Source organism: Oncorhynchus tshawytscha, linkage group LG13, assembly GCF_018296145.1.
Source record: "Oncorhynchus tshawytscha isolate Ot180627B linkage group LG13, Otsh_v2.0, whole genome shotgun sequence".
Lineage (NCBI taxonomy): Eukaryota > Metazoa > Chordata > Actinopteri > Salmoniformes > Salmonidae > Oncorhynchus > Oncorhynchus tshawytscha.
This window is the reverse complement of record NC_056441.1, coordinates 34,184,284-34,201,140: the sequence shown is the minus strand read 5'-3', so window position 1 is coordinate 34,201,140 and position 16,857 is coordinate 34,184,284. Positions and strand designations below refer to the sequence as shown.

The window sequence follows — 16,857 nt, the reverse complement described above, 5'->3', positions numbered from 1 at the left end:
GGGCTCTGGCTGGGCCACTCAAGGACATTCAGAGACTTGACCCAATGCCACTCCTGCATTGTCTTGGCTGTGTGCTTAGGGTCGTTGTCCTGTTGGAAGGTGAACCTTGCCCCAGTCTGAGGTCCTGAGCACTCTGGAGCAGGTTTTCATCAAGGATTTCTCTGTACTTTGCTGCGTTCATCTTTGCCTCCATCCTAACTAGTCTCCCAGTCCCTACAGCTGAAAAACATCCCCACAGTATGATGCTGCCACCACCATGCTTCACCGTAGGGATGGTGCCAGGTTTCCTCCAGATGTGACGCTTGGCATTCAAGCCAAAGAGTTCAATCTTGGTTCCTTCAGACCAGAGAATCTTGTTTCTCATGGTATGCGAGTCTTTAGGTGCCTCTTGGCAAACTCCAAGCGGGCTGTCATGTGTCTTTTACCGAGGAGTAGCTTACATCTGGCCACTCTACCATAAAGGCCTAATTTGGTGGAGGGCTGCAGAGATGGTTGTCCTTCTGGAAGGTTCTCCCATCTCCACAGAGGAACTCTAGAGCTCTTTCAGAGTGACCATCGGGTTCTTGGTCACCTCCCTGACCAAGGCCCTTCTCCCCAGATTGCTCAGTTTGGCTGGGTGGTCAGCTCTAGGAAGAGTCTTGGTGGTTCCAATTTTCTTACATTTACGAATGATGTAGGCCACTGTGTTCTTGGGGACCTTCAATGCTGCAGAAATGTTTTGGTACCCTTCCCCAGATCTGTGCCTCAACACAATTCTGTCTCGGAGCTCTACGGACAATTCCTTCGACCTCATGGCTTGGTTTTTACTCTTATATGCACTGTCAATTGTGTGACCTTACATAGATAGATGTGCCTTTCCAAATCATGTCCAATCAATTGATTTTACCACAGGTGGACTCCAGTCAAGTTGTATAAACATCTCAAGGATGATCAATGGAAACAGGTTGCACCTGACCTCAATTTCAAGTCTCATAGCAATGGGTCTCATAGCAATGCGTTTTTTTCTTCTCCAAAAAATGTCTAAACACTTCTTTTTGCGTTGTCATTATGGGGTATTGCGTGTATATTGCTTAGGATTTATTTTATTTTATCCATTTTAGAATAAGGCTGTAAAAACATAACAAAATGTGGAAAAAGTCAAGGGGTCTGAATACTTTCCAAACGCACTGTATATTGCTTTAGGATGCTGCAGTAGGGTGAATTGGCTACAGAGTAGAAGAGTTACTGAGTTCCTTTGATCCTGGGAGTAGCCGTGCCTATCAGGGCGTACATGTTGCTCTTTGCCTCCCTGTGATGCTCCCAATGTTCCTAACTTCCAAGTTTTATCTGCTAATGTTTATGAAAGCGTTACCGAGCTTGGCCTCAACAGGCTTCAACCCCACAGACCACACACACTTTGGCTGTGGCCCAATTCTCTTAATAGACATAAAAGCAGTTACCCCCCCCTTTCTTTCTCTCTGTCTGGTCTGATATGATGAATTTTTGGCTGGTTTGCTTAGTAGGCGTTTTGCTTTCGTGGCTAGCCAGCCATCCAGAAGCCGACCGATCAGAAGTGTGTTCCACTCCGGAAATTGGGTCTTGTTAAATCCATGCTTCCCCGAGGGCACGATCACCCCTGATGCGCCAGCCTGATATTTCCATATCAGACACACATGTGGGCATAGACACACTCATGCACATGCTTGGAAACGCACATGCGGGGAGGGAGGGAGAATGTCCTACACCCCCCCCATTCTGGTTCTCTGTCCAATTTCAAAGCCCCAACAGAATTAATGAAACAGACAGGGAGATATCTGGCTGCACTAGAGGATGGAGGAGAACGAAGACAGTGGCACATTTTTTCAATGGATCCTCTAATAGAGCTGTTTCTATTGGGGGATTTTCGGCGTGAAACGATTTGGTTGGTGTCTTCATAGTGTTGGCGGCCCTTTCCATTTCTACCTCTCTGAGAATCACCTCAAGGTTTTTTCAATAAATTAAAGCTAATTAAAGGTGAGCGGCGTTCGGGAAGCTGACCCACTGGTACCGCCACCACCTCACTCACGTTTCAAAGTGAACAAACACGCCAATTAACACCCCAAAATAAGCCCGCCACGCACCAGCCCCTCATGCGCCTCACCAAATAACTATGCTAATCACAGCTGATGACGAAGGCTCGATACAGTACAGTGGAGTTGTCTCGGTAGTAAAAAGAACAATTTACGTTTAAATGCTCTCCCTTCCAACCTCCATTACTCCACAATCTTCCAGACTGCAGCCTCCGTCTCCTTTATTTTCTCCCTTATTTCATCACGTCTCCGTTTTCTCATTCACAGCCCATTGACTTTTATCTGGCTATAGCTGAGAGTAGGCTTATCATCATAACGGTGTCCCTTCTGGTTCAGAGATGGCCTGGTAATATGGGAAGGCCGTCAAACACTTGAGCAAAGACGGGGATTAGGGGGAAACTTATTTTAGCCTCGGAGGCCTTTCAGCCGTGGCACGGGTCGGCTCGCAACTAGGACTAAACGGTGTCACGTTGTCGCGCATTAAGTCCGGTGAATAATCCCAGATCCAGATATGTGTGTCAAAGGGATGAAAAGAAGAGAACTAGGCCTCTGCGGCAGGGTCTTGGAAGACGACAAATGGAGTGGGAAACTAATGAAGAGATAGAAGTGTGTGTGTGTGTGTGTGTGTGTGCGCGTGTGTGTGTGTGTGTGTGTTGGATACTCTGGGGCTTATTCGTTTAGCATTCAGCTGCAATACACATACAGGAAACAGAGCCATGAATGTAATGCCAATGGGTAGTAGTGACTGAGGCTGCCAGTGGAAAAGTGTTTTCCTGTCCTCACTGGGGCTTTAGCTACAGATTACTGCCCTATTGAGGGAAATGATTTTGCTTAGAGACTAGTCACGAGAACTGGGTCATATTCATCAGGGAAAGCCTTAGCAAAACAAAAATGAGTATTTCTTATTTAGGTAATTGCTCCCTGTTTCGGTCCGTTTTCTTCTATTTGGTGCGTAATGAATACGACCGTGAATACGAGTGAAATAATATGATGGGAGGGATGAACTGGATCAATAAATTATGCTGTCTTCATTGGTTGACCCGCATCGTTATATACTGCAATTCGGAAAAGGTCAACACAATCCTGTCAACCTGAACGTTATTTTAAACCACACCCTAACCGCTGCACTTAACATACAGATGGAATATCATATTAGTCCCACGGTCTCCCAAACGGCCTGCTTTGGTTCTCACAAGCCGTGCCCTCACAGTTTTTGTCTTACGCTCACAGTTTGCGAGGCCTGTACTGTCTCCCAGTCGTCTCATAGTCGTGAGCCATCCTCAAAAGCCCTTATGAGGAAATACCGAGGGGCTGGGATGTCTCTCAATCCCTACCCGTATTCTAGGGCTGTCTGTCTGCCTGCATTCCTATAGCCGCCCTGTCTACCACCCCTACACTCAGCTGTCAGTAGTAATCCAGTCTCCACCCCCCCAGCCCCAGGCAGCTATAGGACCGCCAACGTACCTAATATAGAAGGGAGAGCCTTCTTCAATCTGATAGTCTGCACAGTTGCATAGACGCCAAAACCTGGTTCAAATAGCCTACCATTTGTTTTATTGGGGCGTTGGATTGAGCCTGCGGGGAGGGTTTGCAATTTTTTACTTTTGGGACTAAGTACCGTTGGTTCCCTTGCGCCAGGTGAGCTCAATCAAGCTCAGCTTAAGTATTTTATGGATTAGTTGTATTATTTGAACCCAGTCTGTCTTGTAGAGTCTGCCCCATCATACAAACACCATATGTCTATGGCATGAAGATTGACAAGGCTCTACGGGGCTATAAGCTGGGCTAATGGGGTGATAGGATGAGTGGGAGGGAAGGAGGTTAGGGGGTTCTCTGGGTCTTATTTAAGGAATCTTGGAGGAATGTGAAGACTGTGCCCCCACCCTTGAAGCTATTTGGAATGTGTAGTTCATTAGTTTCCGCCCTCACTGTTTTGAGGAGGAACACCCTGGGTAAGGAATTTAAAAAAGGAGTTAAGTTGATCTTGAGGGCTGTAAAGAACTGATGTAACACCCTGCAAAACTGTCGAAGGGATTTGATATCGACAGCTTTTAGATACTCCTGTCTCATGACTGGGCCTGTCCATCGTCTCTCAGCCAATCAGAGCTTCCTCAGCAGTAATTGTGACATGATCACAATGGGGTGTTTTTGTTAACTTCACAGGTGGTCACGACACCGTAGTGGTGTCATTGGCAATTTTGCAGTAGAATTTGCTAAATTGAACCACATCCTTTTCCTCTAATGTGAACTTCTTTTGGAAAAATAGTTCTGTTTAGCTAAGAACTTAGAGCCTGTTTTTTGTCCTCTTTTTTTTGTCCTCAAACCTTGTGGGACTTTTCTCTATTTCAAGGAAGGCATCTGCTCATATTCCTTACTTTGTCATGCCCCAGTTAATAAAGTTAATTAAATGTCCGATTCTGAGGAGGAAGGGCTTAGTACCAAAGTGCTCTATCCATTACCCTGGCTACAATAGGACTCATGACAATTGACTCGATTAATTGACTCAATTTTTTTTTTTAAAGAAGAAGAAGAAAAAAGTCAAAGCCCAGACACACACAATCTAAAAGAGTTAGCTTCGTGGTGGTGCACTGAATCCAACCGTTGCCACGCTGAACCATCCTCATCATTTCCACTGTATGCATTGGGTCTTTGGCTCTGTCTGGCCCCATCTCTCAGCCTCGGCCATGTCCTCGTCCTCATCTGCTCTAATTCCCCGTCCCGGTTCTCTCCCTCCACCACAGGCCCCTGTGGCGGCATGGCTGGGATGGCGCTAGCACTAGCGTAGCGTCACACGCTAACACAGGCTAACACAGAGGGACAGGGACAGTTCTGCCTGCCTTCCCAGACTCCCGTCTCAGTAAAGGGTGATTGTAGGACACTGCTGTATCTAAGCAGATATATAGGCAGTGTTATGTTTCACTATCATAAGAAAAGCTTGGTTAATGGTAGCTGAAATGTGGTGCTCAACAAGGAGATGGATTTACTCTTCAGCTTCAGTTTCCCTCCGATAAGAGCCTTCCCACTTTTACACCCACTGACAGCCACAACAATCCATTCAAAACAAACCACAGACAAAACAAAGTCTACACGGCTGTTTCTCATCTACAATATGCTCTTGACGCTGCATCTTCCTCCCTGAGTGGGCCTCTGACTGCCAGTAGCAGTATGGTGAGTCTTCATCCCTGCGTTCTGCGCGTGTTTGTGGTGCCCTGCCCTTACCCATGCCCCCCCCCACACACACACACACACACACACACACTCTCTCTCCACACCACACAGCATCCCAGAGAGACGCCACACATTCCTCATGCCCTGTCACATTGTGTGAGCAGTGGGAGATGGAAAGGACAGCTCCATCTCTTCTACCTACTCAGGGGAAGGCTGATGCACTGACATACAGAGACAAGTGGCTGAATGGGCTTTCAGAGTGACCTAAAGAAATACACCGCAGATACTGTAGAACAACATTGGTAATAACTAGAAGAAGGATGTGCCTTGAAGCATCACTCCCTCTGATTGTCCCACGGACCTTGTAAGTAGTATGGAGATTAGCCTAATTATAAGTGCACTTCACCGTTTTCAAGATCGTATTCATTATCTCCAGCCCCACACCAGTGTCGACATGTGAAAACGGCCATTTTCTACATTCTGTTGTCAAAAAGATAAGAAGGAACTGTCTGTTGCTTTACAGATGGCTAGATATCACGCCAAACATATTTGGTCACTGGTCAAACAACATACATGTCTAGCTACATTTTGCTGACTTGTCTAGACCAGACAGAATTATGGCGACACACGTTGGTAAACACACTGGACTGTTAGCGCTGGTCTGGACAAAGAGGTGAATCGATCAGGCTGATCGTCATTAAAATGCCATCAACTCTGCTATGGTCAATACTTGTGTGACAGCTGTAGCCTGGTTGGCCAGAGGGCGTTGGCCAGCCTGCAAAGTCAGTACAACTTGGCAACACTAAACTGCAAAATGGCACCCTATTCCCTCTATAGTGCACTACTTTCCACAGGGCTCTGGTCAAAAGTAGTGCACTATATAGGGAATAGGGTGCCATTTCACACAAACTCTACCAGCTTCCATTGCTCTGTATATTTCTAGCCCTCTGAGAGCCTATACTGTAGCTATGTAGGTCTTTTTCTGGTTTGTAATATATTACTTTATGCAGGTCTCGTTCTGGTTTGTAATATATTACTTTATGCGGGGCTCTTTGTGGTTTGTAATATATTACTTTATGTAGGTCCCTTTCAAACTAATCTGGGCCGACTGTTCCGCAACTAGATCAGACCCTTCCTTATTTTACGATATTTTACGACAAAGCTCATAAAAAAGCTTAGCATTTTAAGCTTGTTGTTAGTGTCTGCCTATTAAGTTTATTCGCAGTCGGTGAATCATTTGTCATCTACAAATGATACATCAGCATAAACAGTTACCCTTTGTCTTCAGTAGGAACAGGCTATGTCTACATGTTTCTATTGAAATGCTAGGTCATTCTACAAAGACCAGACTGACAGATGGAGATATCAGAGGCAGTCTTCCTCTTGCATCAAAGAGGTGGAGAGAAGAGGAGAGAAGAGGTAACTCACAGAAGGCGAGTGAAGGGGAGAGGGAAGGGGAGGGTGAGCGAGGGCGTGAGGAGAGGGTGAGAAAGAAGGGAGGTGTTGGTGCAATGCAGTGCTCACCATGCCACAGGGCCCCCATGTCACAGCTATTAATAAGGAGTGCTATTCCATACATCAGCTATTCAGGAGGGATCCTGGCAACCAGAGCCCCCGCGCCAACCAATCGGGTTATTTATAGATTTGGGGGTCAGGAGATTTTTTTTGGGAGACTGGCATTGTAGGGGCGGGACTTCACATACTAGGAGTAGGAGACAGTGTGTATGTGCGCGTGTGGTGGGGGTGTGAGGAGATTGGTATGCGTGTGTCCGCGTGCCTGTGTGTGTGTGTGTGTGTCTGTAGAGCAGGAAGTATGTCCGGAATTTTCCAAACCTCTTCTGGACTTCAATTAGATGTAAACACACCACCACCAAAGTATTGTACCGTATAAACACGACTCCTTATGTAAGATAGTGAGCGAAGGACGGTGTAGAGAAAGAGTTGAATCGTAACGACTGTGGCATAATATATTGGGGAAGAGCTGGAGATTTATTACAGACGGATGCCATTCAGCAGAGGGAGTCAGATGCATTTGTTCTATGTCGAGAGGGATGAGGAGGGAGAGCGAGAGAGAGAGAGAGAGAGAGATTGAGATTTATGTTGACTGCTGCTGTCTCCATGGCAACCCTCGAGCATCATGGGGCGGAACATTGTATTCCCCCCTTCTCGTTGTTGTCACTTGCAGGAGACCTGTCACATTGACAAGGCGCTGAGGCACTTACATTAGAAAAAAACAGCTTTTCACTGCTTCTACAACAATGTAGAGATTTGAATGGCAGTGGAGCAAGTTGCCAGGCTAGGATAGAACTGTATTAATCCATCGGCAGCTAACTTCTGAGTTTGCCAGCGTAAAGTGCCTATACGAGAAAAACCTTACAGTTATAGATCTGACTGTCCAGTGGGTACTTGAGAATAAAGAGCCCCGTGTTACACACAGACATGGACGACACATAATAGGAGAGTGGTGAGCAGAAATCCCCCTAACAAATGTTGAGCTAAAGGAGCACTTTACAGATGTAGGATCTTAATTTGAACCTGTTTTCTACAGCAGGAAAATAATCCTGCAGCAACAGGAGAAGTGAATTATGACGTGGATTGTAAAATCAGTGGATATTTTATTGTAGGGGTCGGTGCATTTTCTTGGTAAGGGAAAATCAAGTTTTGACATTTCCAATTTGAAATGACAAACTTCAGAAACCTTTTTAAGAGTTCTCCTGCAACAGGCTGATCAGATTAAGATCCTACAGCTGCGCATAATACTGTCACACAATACCCCCAACCGCCCTTTAAAATAATGTAACTCCCGGGTTCATTTTCAATAGCTTTACATGGCCAATCTCTGCAGATGGAAATAACGGTTAGAAATACTGTGCAATAACGTATGGAAATATCATACCACAGCACATGATTATATATCTGTTAATGCAATAGTAGATGGATGACAGAGGGGTCATGCAAACAGAGTGATGACAGTCAGACAGCCAATACACAGAAACCTAGTGAATGATGGATGAGGATGATATGAAAAGCTGGGAGCTGGGAACTTGAGAAGGGAGAATGTGAACCGTGGCTGATGAGCTTCCAGTTCATGGTTGGATGAATTGACAAGAATGGTCTTTTTAATAATTCATCGACTTAACCCTAGCTATGGATATTGACATTCATCACGGTACTTCCTAGGAGATCAGTGACAAGTGCGATGACATGGATTTTGAGCACGAAATGGATCTGGTTTGAGAAACATCATCCGAGCTTGTACTGAATTGGGTAAAATACTGTAGAAAAACTAATTTGTTTTTACAGTAATGACTAAATGCACAAGCTGGTTTCTGTAATCCCCACGGTTTGAAATGATGGTCATCAGCCGTGGTTGCAAGTGCAGAAGTGCAATATGAAACCCAAATAGATTAGTTACAGTGGATCTGGCCATTCCATTGTCCACTGCACCATTGAATCACACACCCACTTGTTATAATGGGATGTTTTTGAAGAACTTCCTCCTCCATAGAGCAGCCTGGGTCTTTACTGATGAGGCTTGAAGTCCGAGGAACAATAGCCCAGGAGGGAGTCTCTGTCTGGGGGAGAGAGTGGCCATCTGTCCCCTGGTGCCTGCATAGCTATTAGCTACTGCTAGTCTGCTACTGTTGAGTGCTAGTCAGTCAGCACAGGGGGGGTCAGGAGGGGGTGTGGCTTTTTTACTGTCCCAGGGAAACCAGGGGGGGGCTTTGTGGAGGATTACACAACTTTTTCTTCTGGTGAGGAATTTTTCAACACTTCACACTCTCCTCTACTCCCTCCTGTTTTTCTAGAGAGGTGAGGTCAGAGGCTTTGTTTGCTTTTCACTAGAAACCCTAACGGTCACACTTAAGTGATTACGGCTGTGTGTGTGTGTGTGTGTGTGTGTGTGTGTGTGTGTGTGTGTGTGTGTGTGTCAGTGAGTGATGGAATGAACCGTGTGCTACCTCTCCCCTAGCAAGCTCCTCCTGATAGTTCTAGACTTAGACAGACCAGGCCAAATGGAACGGGTGTGTTACAAGTAGTAGCATTTTGAGAAACCACCAAGTCAGCTAAGTGATGTGTGCTTGACTGTCTTTTGACCCCTGTCCAAAGGACCAATCACTGCCTCTGTTGCTTCAGCCTTCCACTGTGGAGCTAACTCTCCTGTTCGTGTACATATTTGGACACTGTATGAGTCATTGACGGCGTACCGTTATGTTGGCCTCCGCTGCTCAGGGATACAGCATCCAACTTCTGTACGTTATGAGATACTTAGGTTTCACTTACAGTATTTTTCACAGTAGCACTCTTATTGCTTATCAGTTTGTTGACGCTGTAACACAAAGCGGTTGAAACTGGAATCGGCTGTAAATGATCATGTCAGTGATTGGGCTTGAAATTCATTTTGATATTCCAGTTGAACGCGAAAGCACTTCTATGCATGCTCTGGCTGTTTGTGATTTAGCTCGTGAACCCGTTCGCCGATTTCGACAACCTTCCATCATTTGTACAGGGGAATTACAAATCGTCATAACATATTATGAGACGAGATCCCTCTTCAACAGACTCTGCCTGACAGCTTGTGTTGTTGGTCTGGTTTCAGGTGGCACCAGAGACATCGGTTCAGCCCTCACCAGGATGTGTATGAGGCACCGGAGCATCGAGGCCAAGCTCAGGCAGTTCTCCATGTGAGCCCCCATCTCCTCCTCTTCATTCAGCCCTTTTTCTCTCTCTCTCTCTTTTCCATCCTTCTGTCTGAACGGGCCCCATTTAGCTCGTATTGTGGAGAGGGTGAAATAGGCAGAGATGATGGAGATGAAATTGCATACAATGTCTACACACCACACACCTAGAGGAATGCCCCCCCCAAAAAGTAGCCTTGTAGCAATTTTTTGCTGCTACAGATCGTTATTCTCTGCTCTGTTTGACTTGAGTTGTAAATCCCCACCCAAGGGTTTTCATCGACTGCCTGATTAACCCTCTGCAAGACCAGATGGAGGAGTGGAAGAGAGTGGCCAACACGCTGGACAAGGACCACGCCAAAGGTAGGGGCTACACACACACACACACACACACACAGGGTACTACCTCCTACCACTACAACACACACTTTCTCAAACCTCTCCCCCCATTATTGCCTGCAGTGCTACAGTATAATGGTTAGCTAGATATCTCCCTTTATAATCCATGTAGGTCAGAACACACCGTTTCCCTGAGCAATCAAATCACAAAGATGCTAGTCGTTTATCACTAGCCTCTTTGTGTTTAAAGGCATTACTTTGCTTAGTTAACACTAAAATGGGGCGGCAGGGTAGCCTAGTGGTTAGAGCGTTGGACTAGTAACCGAAAGGTTGCTAGTTCGAATCCCCGAGCTGACAAGGTACAAATCTGTCGTTCTGCCCCTGAACAGGCAGTTAACCCACTGTTCCTAGGCCGTCATTGAAAATAAGAATTTGTTCTTAACTGACTTGCCTAGTAAAATAAAGGTAAAATTTTAAAAAAAAAGTGATTTTATGTGCTTCAGCTAACCACCTTGAACCCAATCCCCATCTCCACTCAATAATCCCCAACCTAGGAGTTCAGTTCTCCCCCTTAGAGAAACAGGGTGCTCCCTCGTTGCAGGGTTTGATTCCAGCCACTGCTTATCATAACGAAGTTACAGTAGGATGAAAAGCGCGTCGCTCAGAACAAAGATCAATCAGATATTATTCCTTTTTAAGAGTCGCCCACGTTTTTGGGTGTGCTGCCGCACTTCAAAGCACTGACAATGGCAACGTGCGACACATTGTGTCCACTGTGTTTCCCTTCCTTCCGCAGAGTACAAGAAAGCCCGTCAGGAGATCAAAAAGAAATCATCCGACACTCTCAAGCTGCAGAAGAAGGCTAAGAAAGGTAGGGTGACTCTGAGGATGCCTGGTGTCGGGTTTGGACTGCTTACGACTGGAACTAGAACTTACGACTTTGACTTTTGAAGCTAAATCCGATTTTGGGGGGTGGCGGAAGGAAACTAAAGTGTTGATACTGAATTCTACCAAGACACATCTCATACTGTCCCAGGTGACTTGCCAAAGGGTCAGAATAGTAATGGGATGAGAGGCAGCTGAGCCACATAATTTTGCGAAGTTATGTGTCTGGATTTAGGAGGGACTATATTGTGCAAATAACAGGATAGAATAGTACCCAAGTCACTAATCCTTGCTGCATCTTGGCAAATCCTTTGGATTTTATTACAGACCTTATATCTTTACGATTTTGGGCCAAAGTCTAATGTACTGGGCAAGATGATAAGGATCTGTGACAATTCTGCAACCTGTAGCCATTGAAGAACCGGTCCCCTTCTCCTGGGTCTAAACTGACTGAGATTTCTCCTCTCTGCTCCAACAACTGCCATGTTGCATCCGATCACGCCCCTGTTCTTTCCAGCTGACGTGTTCGGTAAGTCGCTGCCCCCTCTAGCTCCCTTTGTGTCACGGTTCTCTGTTGACCTCCGTTGACCTTTCCCACCTGTGTGTGGTCTCGTCCCTGTCCCCCCACCCCATGTACCCTGTCACATTGTCTACTGGTCTGTTTCATATTGTGCGGTCACATTCCTCACTCAAGGGTTAAAAATCTCCTGAATGCCCAAAATAGTTCATCTCCCTGCTTCTCTTACTCTTCCGGTCTCCCCTGAGGTCCCCTCCCCCACCCACTACCCTCACTGTGTCATGAGTTTGGTCTGCTTCCAAATATACCTCACTGACTCCCTTGGGCTTTTGGCTGTGGCTTAATTTTGTATCATCAGGGGAGATCGGGACTGCGGCAAAGTCAGTAAATAATTGTGGAGTTCATTATTTGTCTGGCTCCAATATACAGGTAAATGCCAAAATAAAGGAAACCCCAACATAAGGTGTCTTAATAGGGCGTTGGGCCACCACAAGCTGCCCGAACAGCTTCAATGTGCCTTGGCATAGATTCTACAAATGTCTGGCTCTCTATTGGAGGATGCGACACCATTCTTCCACAAAAAATTCCATCATTAGTTTTTTTGTAGATGGTGGTGGAAAAACTGTCTCAGGCGCTGCTCCAGAATCTCCTGTTAGTGTTCGTTTTTGTTCACACACACACACACTCACACACACATACACACACACACACACACAATGCTCCTTTGAGACCCCTCCTTAAAAGTCACTGAGATCTCTTCTAGCCATGGTAGCCAAACATTTTGGCAACTGGGCATTTTTATACATTTTATACAACTCAGCAACCACACCTGTGTGGAAGCACCTGCTTTCAATATACGTTGTATCCCTCATTTACGCAAGTGTTTGCTTTATTTTGGCAGTTACATGTAGATCTCCTCTGAAACCCAGTCACAGCCAACAATCAGGGCCTCTTCTTTGACAGCTATGACATTATATAGATTTGTGAGAAGCTTGTCAAGAAAATCGCTTGTTGTTTGGAGTTATGTTTTGACCTGACTCCTGCACTGTCTCACCCTGACCGTATTCTGCCTGTTATGAAACCAAGTACAGCTTAGTTTGTATCTTGTATTGTGATATACGTGTTTACATCATTTGTAGAGTTTAGGCGTATATCATTCTTGTTTGTAGAGGTTTGGAATGTTGTAATATTCAATGTGAGAGAATGATTCAACATTTTGAATGATACCCCTTTGCATACATTCACCAAACACAAATAATTTGCAATTACAACGAAAAACTAGACATTTGCCTTTTGAACCAGTCTGTTTGTCTGTTTTAGAAGCATAAAAGGCCTATTGTGATTATAAACAAGGCCATATTATCCTGACCGTCAAAAGAGTTTGATTTCCAGCTTCAATCTCACATGTAAGACAAAACAAACAGGACCGATAACTGACCCCTGAGGAACCTCAGATGTGGTCAGAGCTCTCTGGTTCAATAGTCTCCCTAGCCTGTTATATAGCACAGGGAAACTCCCCCAGTGCATTTCTATGAGTGAAATAGAGAGCAGCAACATGCCCGAATGTGATCCTTCAGCACACAGTAAATACTGTGGGAAACCAAACGTTGCATTCTGTGTCCTGTGAAGGAATTCCTCTGCAGTGCTTTCCCTGGAAAATAAGAAGGGCCTCCATCTATCAAGCCTTAACCACATAACTAGTACTGGCTCTTCTAAGAAATGTAAAACTTTAATTGCATGTTTACGTCATTAAAGCCTACAGAGGAGATTATTGAACCTTTCTCTACAAGTTCAGACTAGAGTTTTATCATTTTAGCACACAATGTCTTGATACTTAATCTACTTAGATTGTGTTCTTAATGCCCTTTCAGTGTAAGAGCTGTTTGAAAAGGCCGACCTAAAATTTCAGCCTGTTTTGTGGGATGGAGTTTTGGCCTGCCTGGTGTCATCACCAGGTGGTCAATTAGTTAATAGAGCAATAAGAAAGAGTTCACCTGCTACCTGCCAAATGCGGGTAGATTTTTTTCATTGGCGAGTAAGAATGTCTATTTCACCAGCCATGTTGGCGGGTGGTCACACAAAGAATTTGGGATATATATTTTTTTTAAAGGCCACATGTAGAAGTTGGTCGAATTGACAAAAAATGGTTACTAAAGTGTGACTTTGCCCTCGTTTTTCTTGGCCAGTTACATTGTTTTGTTCACAGGCTAGGTTAGTTGCTGCAACTGTCTGATGCTAGGAAGGTGTCACAGTCAGATATTTTTTCATCACAGACATGCAAGTGCCCAAGTTGCCACGGTAAAGGCTTGTCCCTAGACATTTTTTGTCTCACCTAATGATTGTGCTTGATTGAGCATGGATCAGTCCTAAAAACTTTTAGTAATTTCTCATAATTAAAACTCTCATATGTAAATTGTTCTCATAGATTTATTTGTGTTCTTTTACATTTCTAGTTACTGACGTAGTCCTTGTAAAAAAAAAACTGTCCGCTTAGCCGTAGACCGTAGAGCCCTGAACAATAATAATAATAATAATAATAATGAATAAGCTGTATCAATCAGCCTTTTGTGGCAGGGTTGGCACTCTGTTGATTCTTGATGTTCGGTTTTAGAGCTGTCTATCTGTTTTTACTATTGTATCTATACTGAACAAAAATATAGGTGTTGGTCCCATGTTTGATGACCTGAAATTAAAGATCCCATAAATGTTCCATATGCACAAAAGCTTATTTCTATCAAATGTTACACACAAATTGGTTTATACAGACTATGAACACATTTTAAAAATGGCAATTTGATTGCACAGAGATACCGTGACGACATCCTGAGGCCCTTTGTCGTCCCATTCATCCACCGCCATCAGATCATGTTTCAGCATGATAATGCATGGCCCCATGACGCAAGAATCTGTACACAATTCCTGTAAACTGAAAATGTCAAGGTTCTTCCATGGCCTGCATACTCACCAGACGGCACAAATTGAGCATGTTTGGGATGCTCTGGATTGATGTTGTACAACAGCGTATTGCAGTTCCCGACAATATTCAGCAACATCGAACAGCCATTGAAGAGGTGTGGGACAACCTTCCATAGGCCACAATCAACAGCCTGATCAACTCTATGCGAAGGAGATGTGTCGCGCTGCATGACGCAAATGGTAGTCACACCAGATACTGACTGGTTTTCTGATCCATTTAACTACCTTTTTTAAAGGTATCTGTGACCAACAGATGCAGATCTGTATTCCCAGTCATGTGAAATCCATAGATTAGGGCCTAATGAATTTATTTAAATTGACTGATTTCCTTATATGAACTGTAACTCTGTACAATCTTTGAAATTGTTGCATGTTGCGTTTATATTTTAGTTCAGTATAAATTATTTATTTGAACATACATTGGTTTAAAGATGCAGGTCACACAAATTAAATTAAGCAATATACCCCATTACTTCTTACTAGTAATAAATACATTGCTTTTTTGAAAAACATAAATCATGCTCATCCGTTTATATGTATATTTTTTGGTGTAATTATGGCAACAAAAAACATTTGAATTGGTAAAAAATCTGAATGGCTGGTAGATTTTAAAAAACTTACCTGCCACGGTAGCTGGTGGACAAAAAAGTTGATTTCCCACTCTGGTTCCAAACCTCTGTGCCACTAACAGCTAGTTTTCAGTTTTCCCCACCCAGACCACTCCCAGACAGTCCTAGCAAAATTCTTGCTTGAGAAATTGATCTTTGCTAAGAAGCTATTTTTGTTTGTTTTCAACTAAAATGGTCAAAAACTATCACAGTAAGTTACTTAATTGTTACCCAGAAATAATTAGATATTGAGACAAAAATGGCTGCTTTGGACGTTTAAATAAAAAAGTCACACTTTTTATATTAAAACACTGCTAGATTTTTGAATGTCAGTAAAACCAAAGACACTGATTTGATACGATTAAGTGGTTGAATTTGAGAGGGTAAAATGTCCAAATCAGAACAATGCTCCATTTTGTGAAGAGTGATTACATAAATGCACTCCCATCTCCTAAGGCGATGGTTCTTCAGTGTGTTCCCGAATCCTAAGTTTGTCTAATATTGTGAGGGTGTGACCCTGATGTAAACACCAATCGGTTCCACAACATGATTTGATTGGTGCTTGAGATAGCACTGTGAGGATTGTACTAATAGATATAAATTGTCTATGATCACACAGAACATTAGTGATCAAAAGATTAAACGTGAAGTAGTGCACCGGATTGATGGTTATATCTATATAACCATATATCTAATGGTGATGACGATGACGACTGGAAACCACAACAATTCAATTAAAACATACCTTTAAGAGACATTGGTGTCTTTTTGTGCTGTTTTCACCTCACACGGCCACAGTCCCTTTGTCTGGTTTGAGACCGAACATCGATTATGTTGCTGTGTACTCAGAAAGACCTTCTCCCTCCTAAACCCTAAGTTAGGATAAAACTAACAAAAGATGGTTGTTGTGTGTGTGTGTGTGTGTGTGTGTGCCGCAGGCCGGGGGGACATCCAGCCCCAGCTGGACAATGCCATGCAGGACATCAGTGATAAGTACCTGCTTCTGGAGGAGACAGAGAAGCAGGCGGTCAGGAAGGCCCTGGTGGAGGAGCGGAGCCGCTTCTGCACCTTAGTCTCCATGCTGAGGCCCGTCGTGGTGAGTCCCCCAACAGTCTGTGTAGTCAAACACACATCATTTTGTTAGGGGGGGGGTTGGGCTGAAGAAAGCATGTAGAAATGAAGTCGGACCCCACGTACACAATTGCTCCAACACATTAGAACCAATCGTGTTGTTCAATAAAGTGAGTTCCAACCAACAGCGTTTTTTGTTATGAACGGTAATATACAGTGCACTTTGCGCGTCCAAACAACCATCTCATCCTTTTAAAGTGAACTATTTGGCAATTTTATTTTGGTGAAGGTGTACGTGACTCAAATGTTGCATTTGTTAGTAAATGTTTATTCTGGAAGTAGACACAACCTGCGGTAGTCCATGCTGGTCAGTTTACTTTAGTTTTTGCTTCTGCTATGCACCTGTGAACGTGATTAATGTAATCTATTCTAAGTGTTTCTATTGCCAGTGTATCTTGCTCTCCAAAGAGATTTGGAAAATCCCAGTAGAGAGGGATGACCTGCTTCAATTCAGTCTAAAAGTAGAAGTATTGAGTTAATGGAGAACAAGATCTCATTTGAAATGG

At 44.1% G+C, this 16,857-nt stretch overlaps 1 protein-coding gene across 6 annotated transcripts in view; it reads left to right on the top strand.

Moving 5' to 3' along the window:
- The window catches only part of LOC112264754 (MTSS I-BAR domain containing 1), a 45,955-nt gene that overhangs the window by 20,265 nt on the left and 8,833 nt on the right, over positions 1 to 16,857 (top strand). For 4 of the 6 annotated variants that reach the window (XM_024441560.2, XM_024441558.2, XM_024441559.2 and 1 more), the window contains exons 4-8: positions 9,817 to 9,901; positions 10,167 to 10,258; positions 11,031 to 11,105; positions 11,637 to 11,648; positions 16,159 to 16,316. In XM_024441560.2, the coding sequence (XP_024297328.2) occupies positions 9,817 to 9,901; positions 10,167 to 10,258; positions 11,031 to 11,105; positions 11,637 to 11,648; positions 16,159 to 16,316 (422 nt within the window). The remainder of the gene's footprint in view (positions 1 to 9,816; positions 9,902 to 10,166; positions 10,259 to 11,030; positions 11,106 to 11,636; positions 11,649 to 16,158; positions 16,317 to 16,857) is intronic. The other 2 variants (XM_042295552.1, XM_024441557.2) reach the window with 1 other exon arrangement.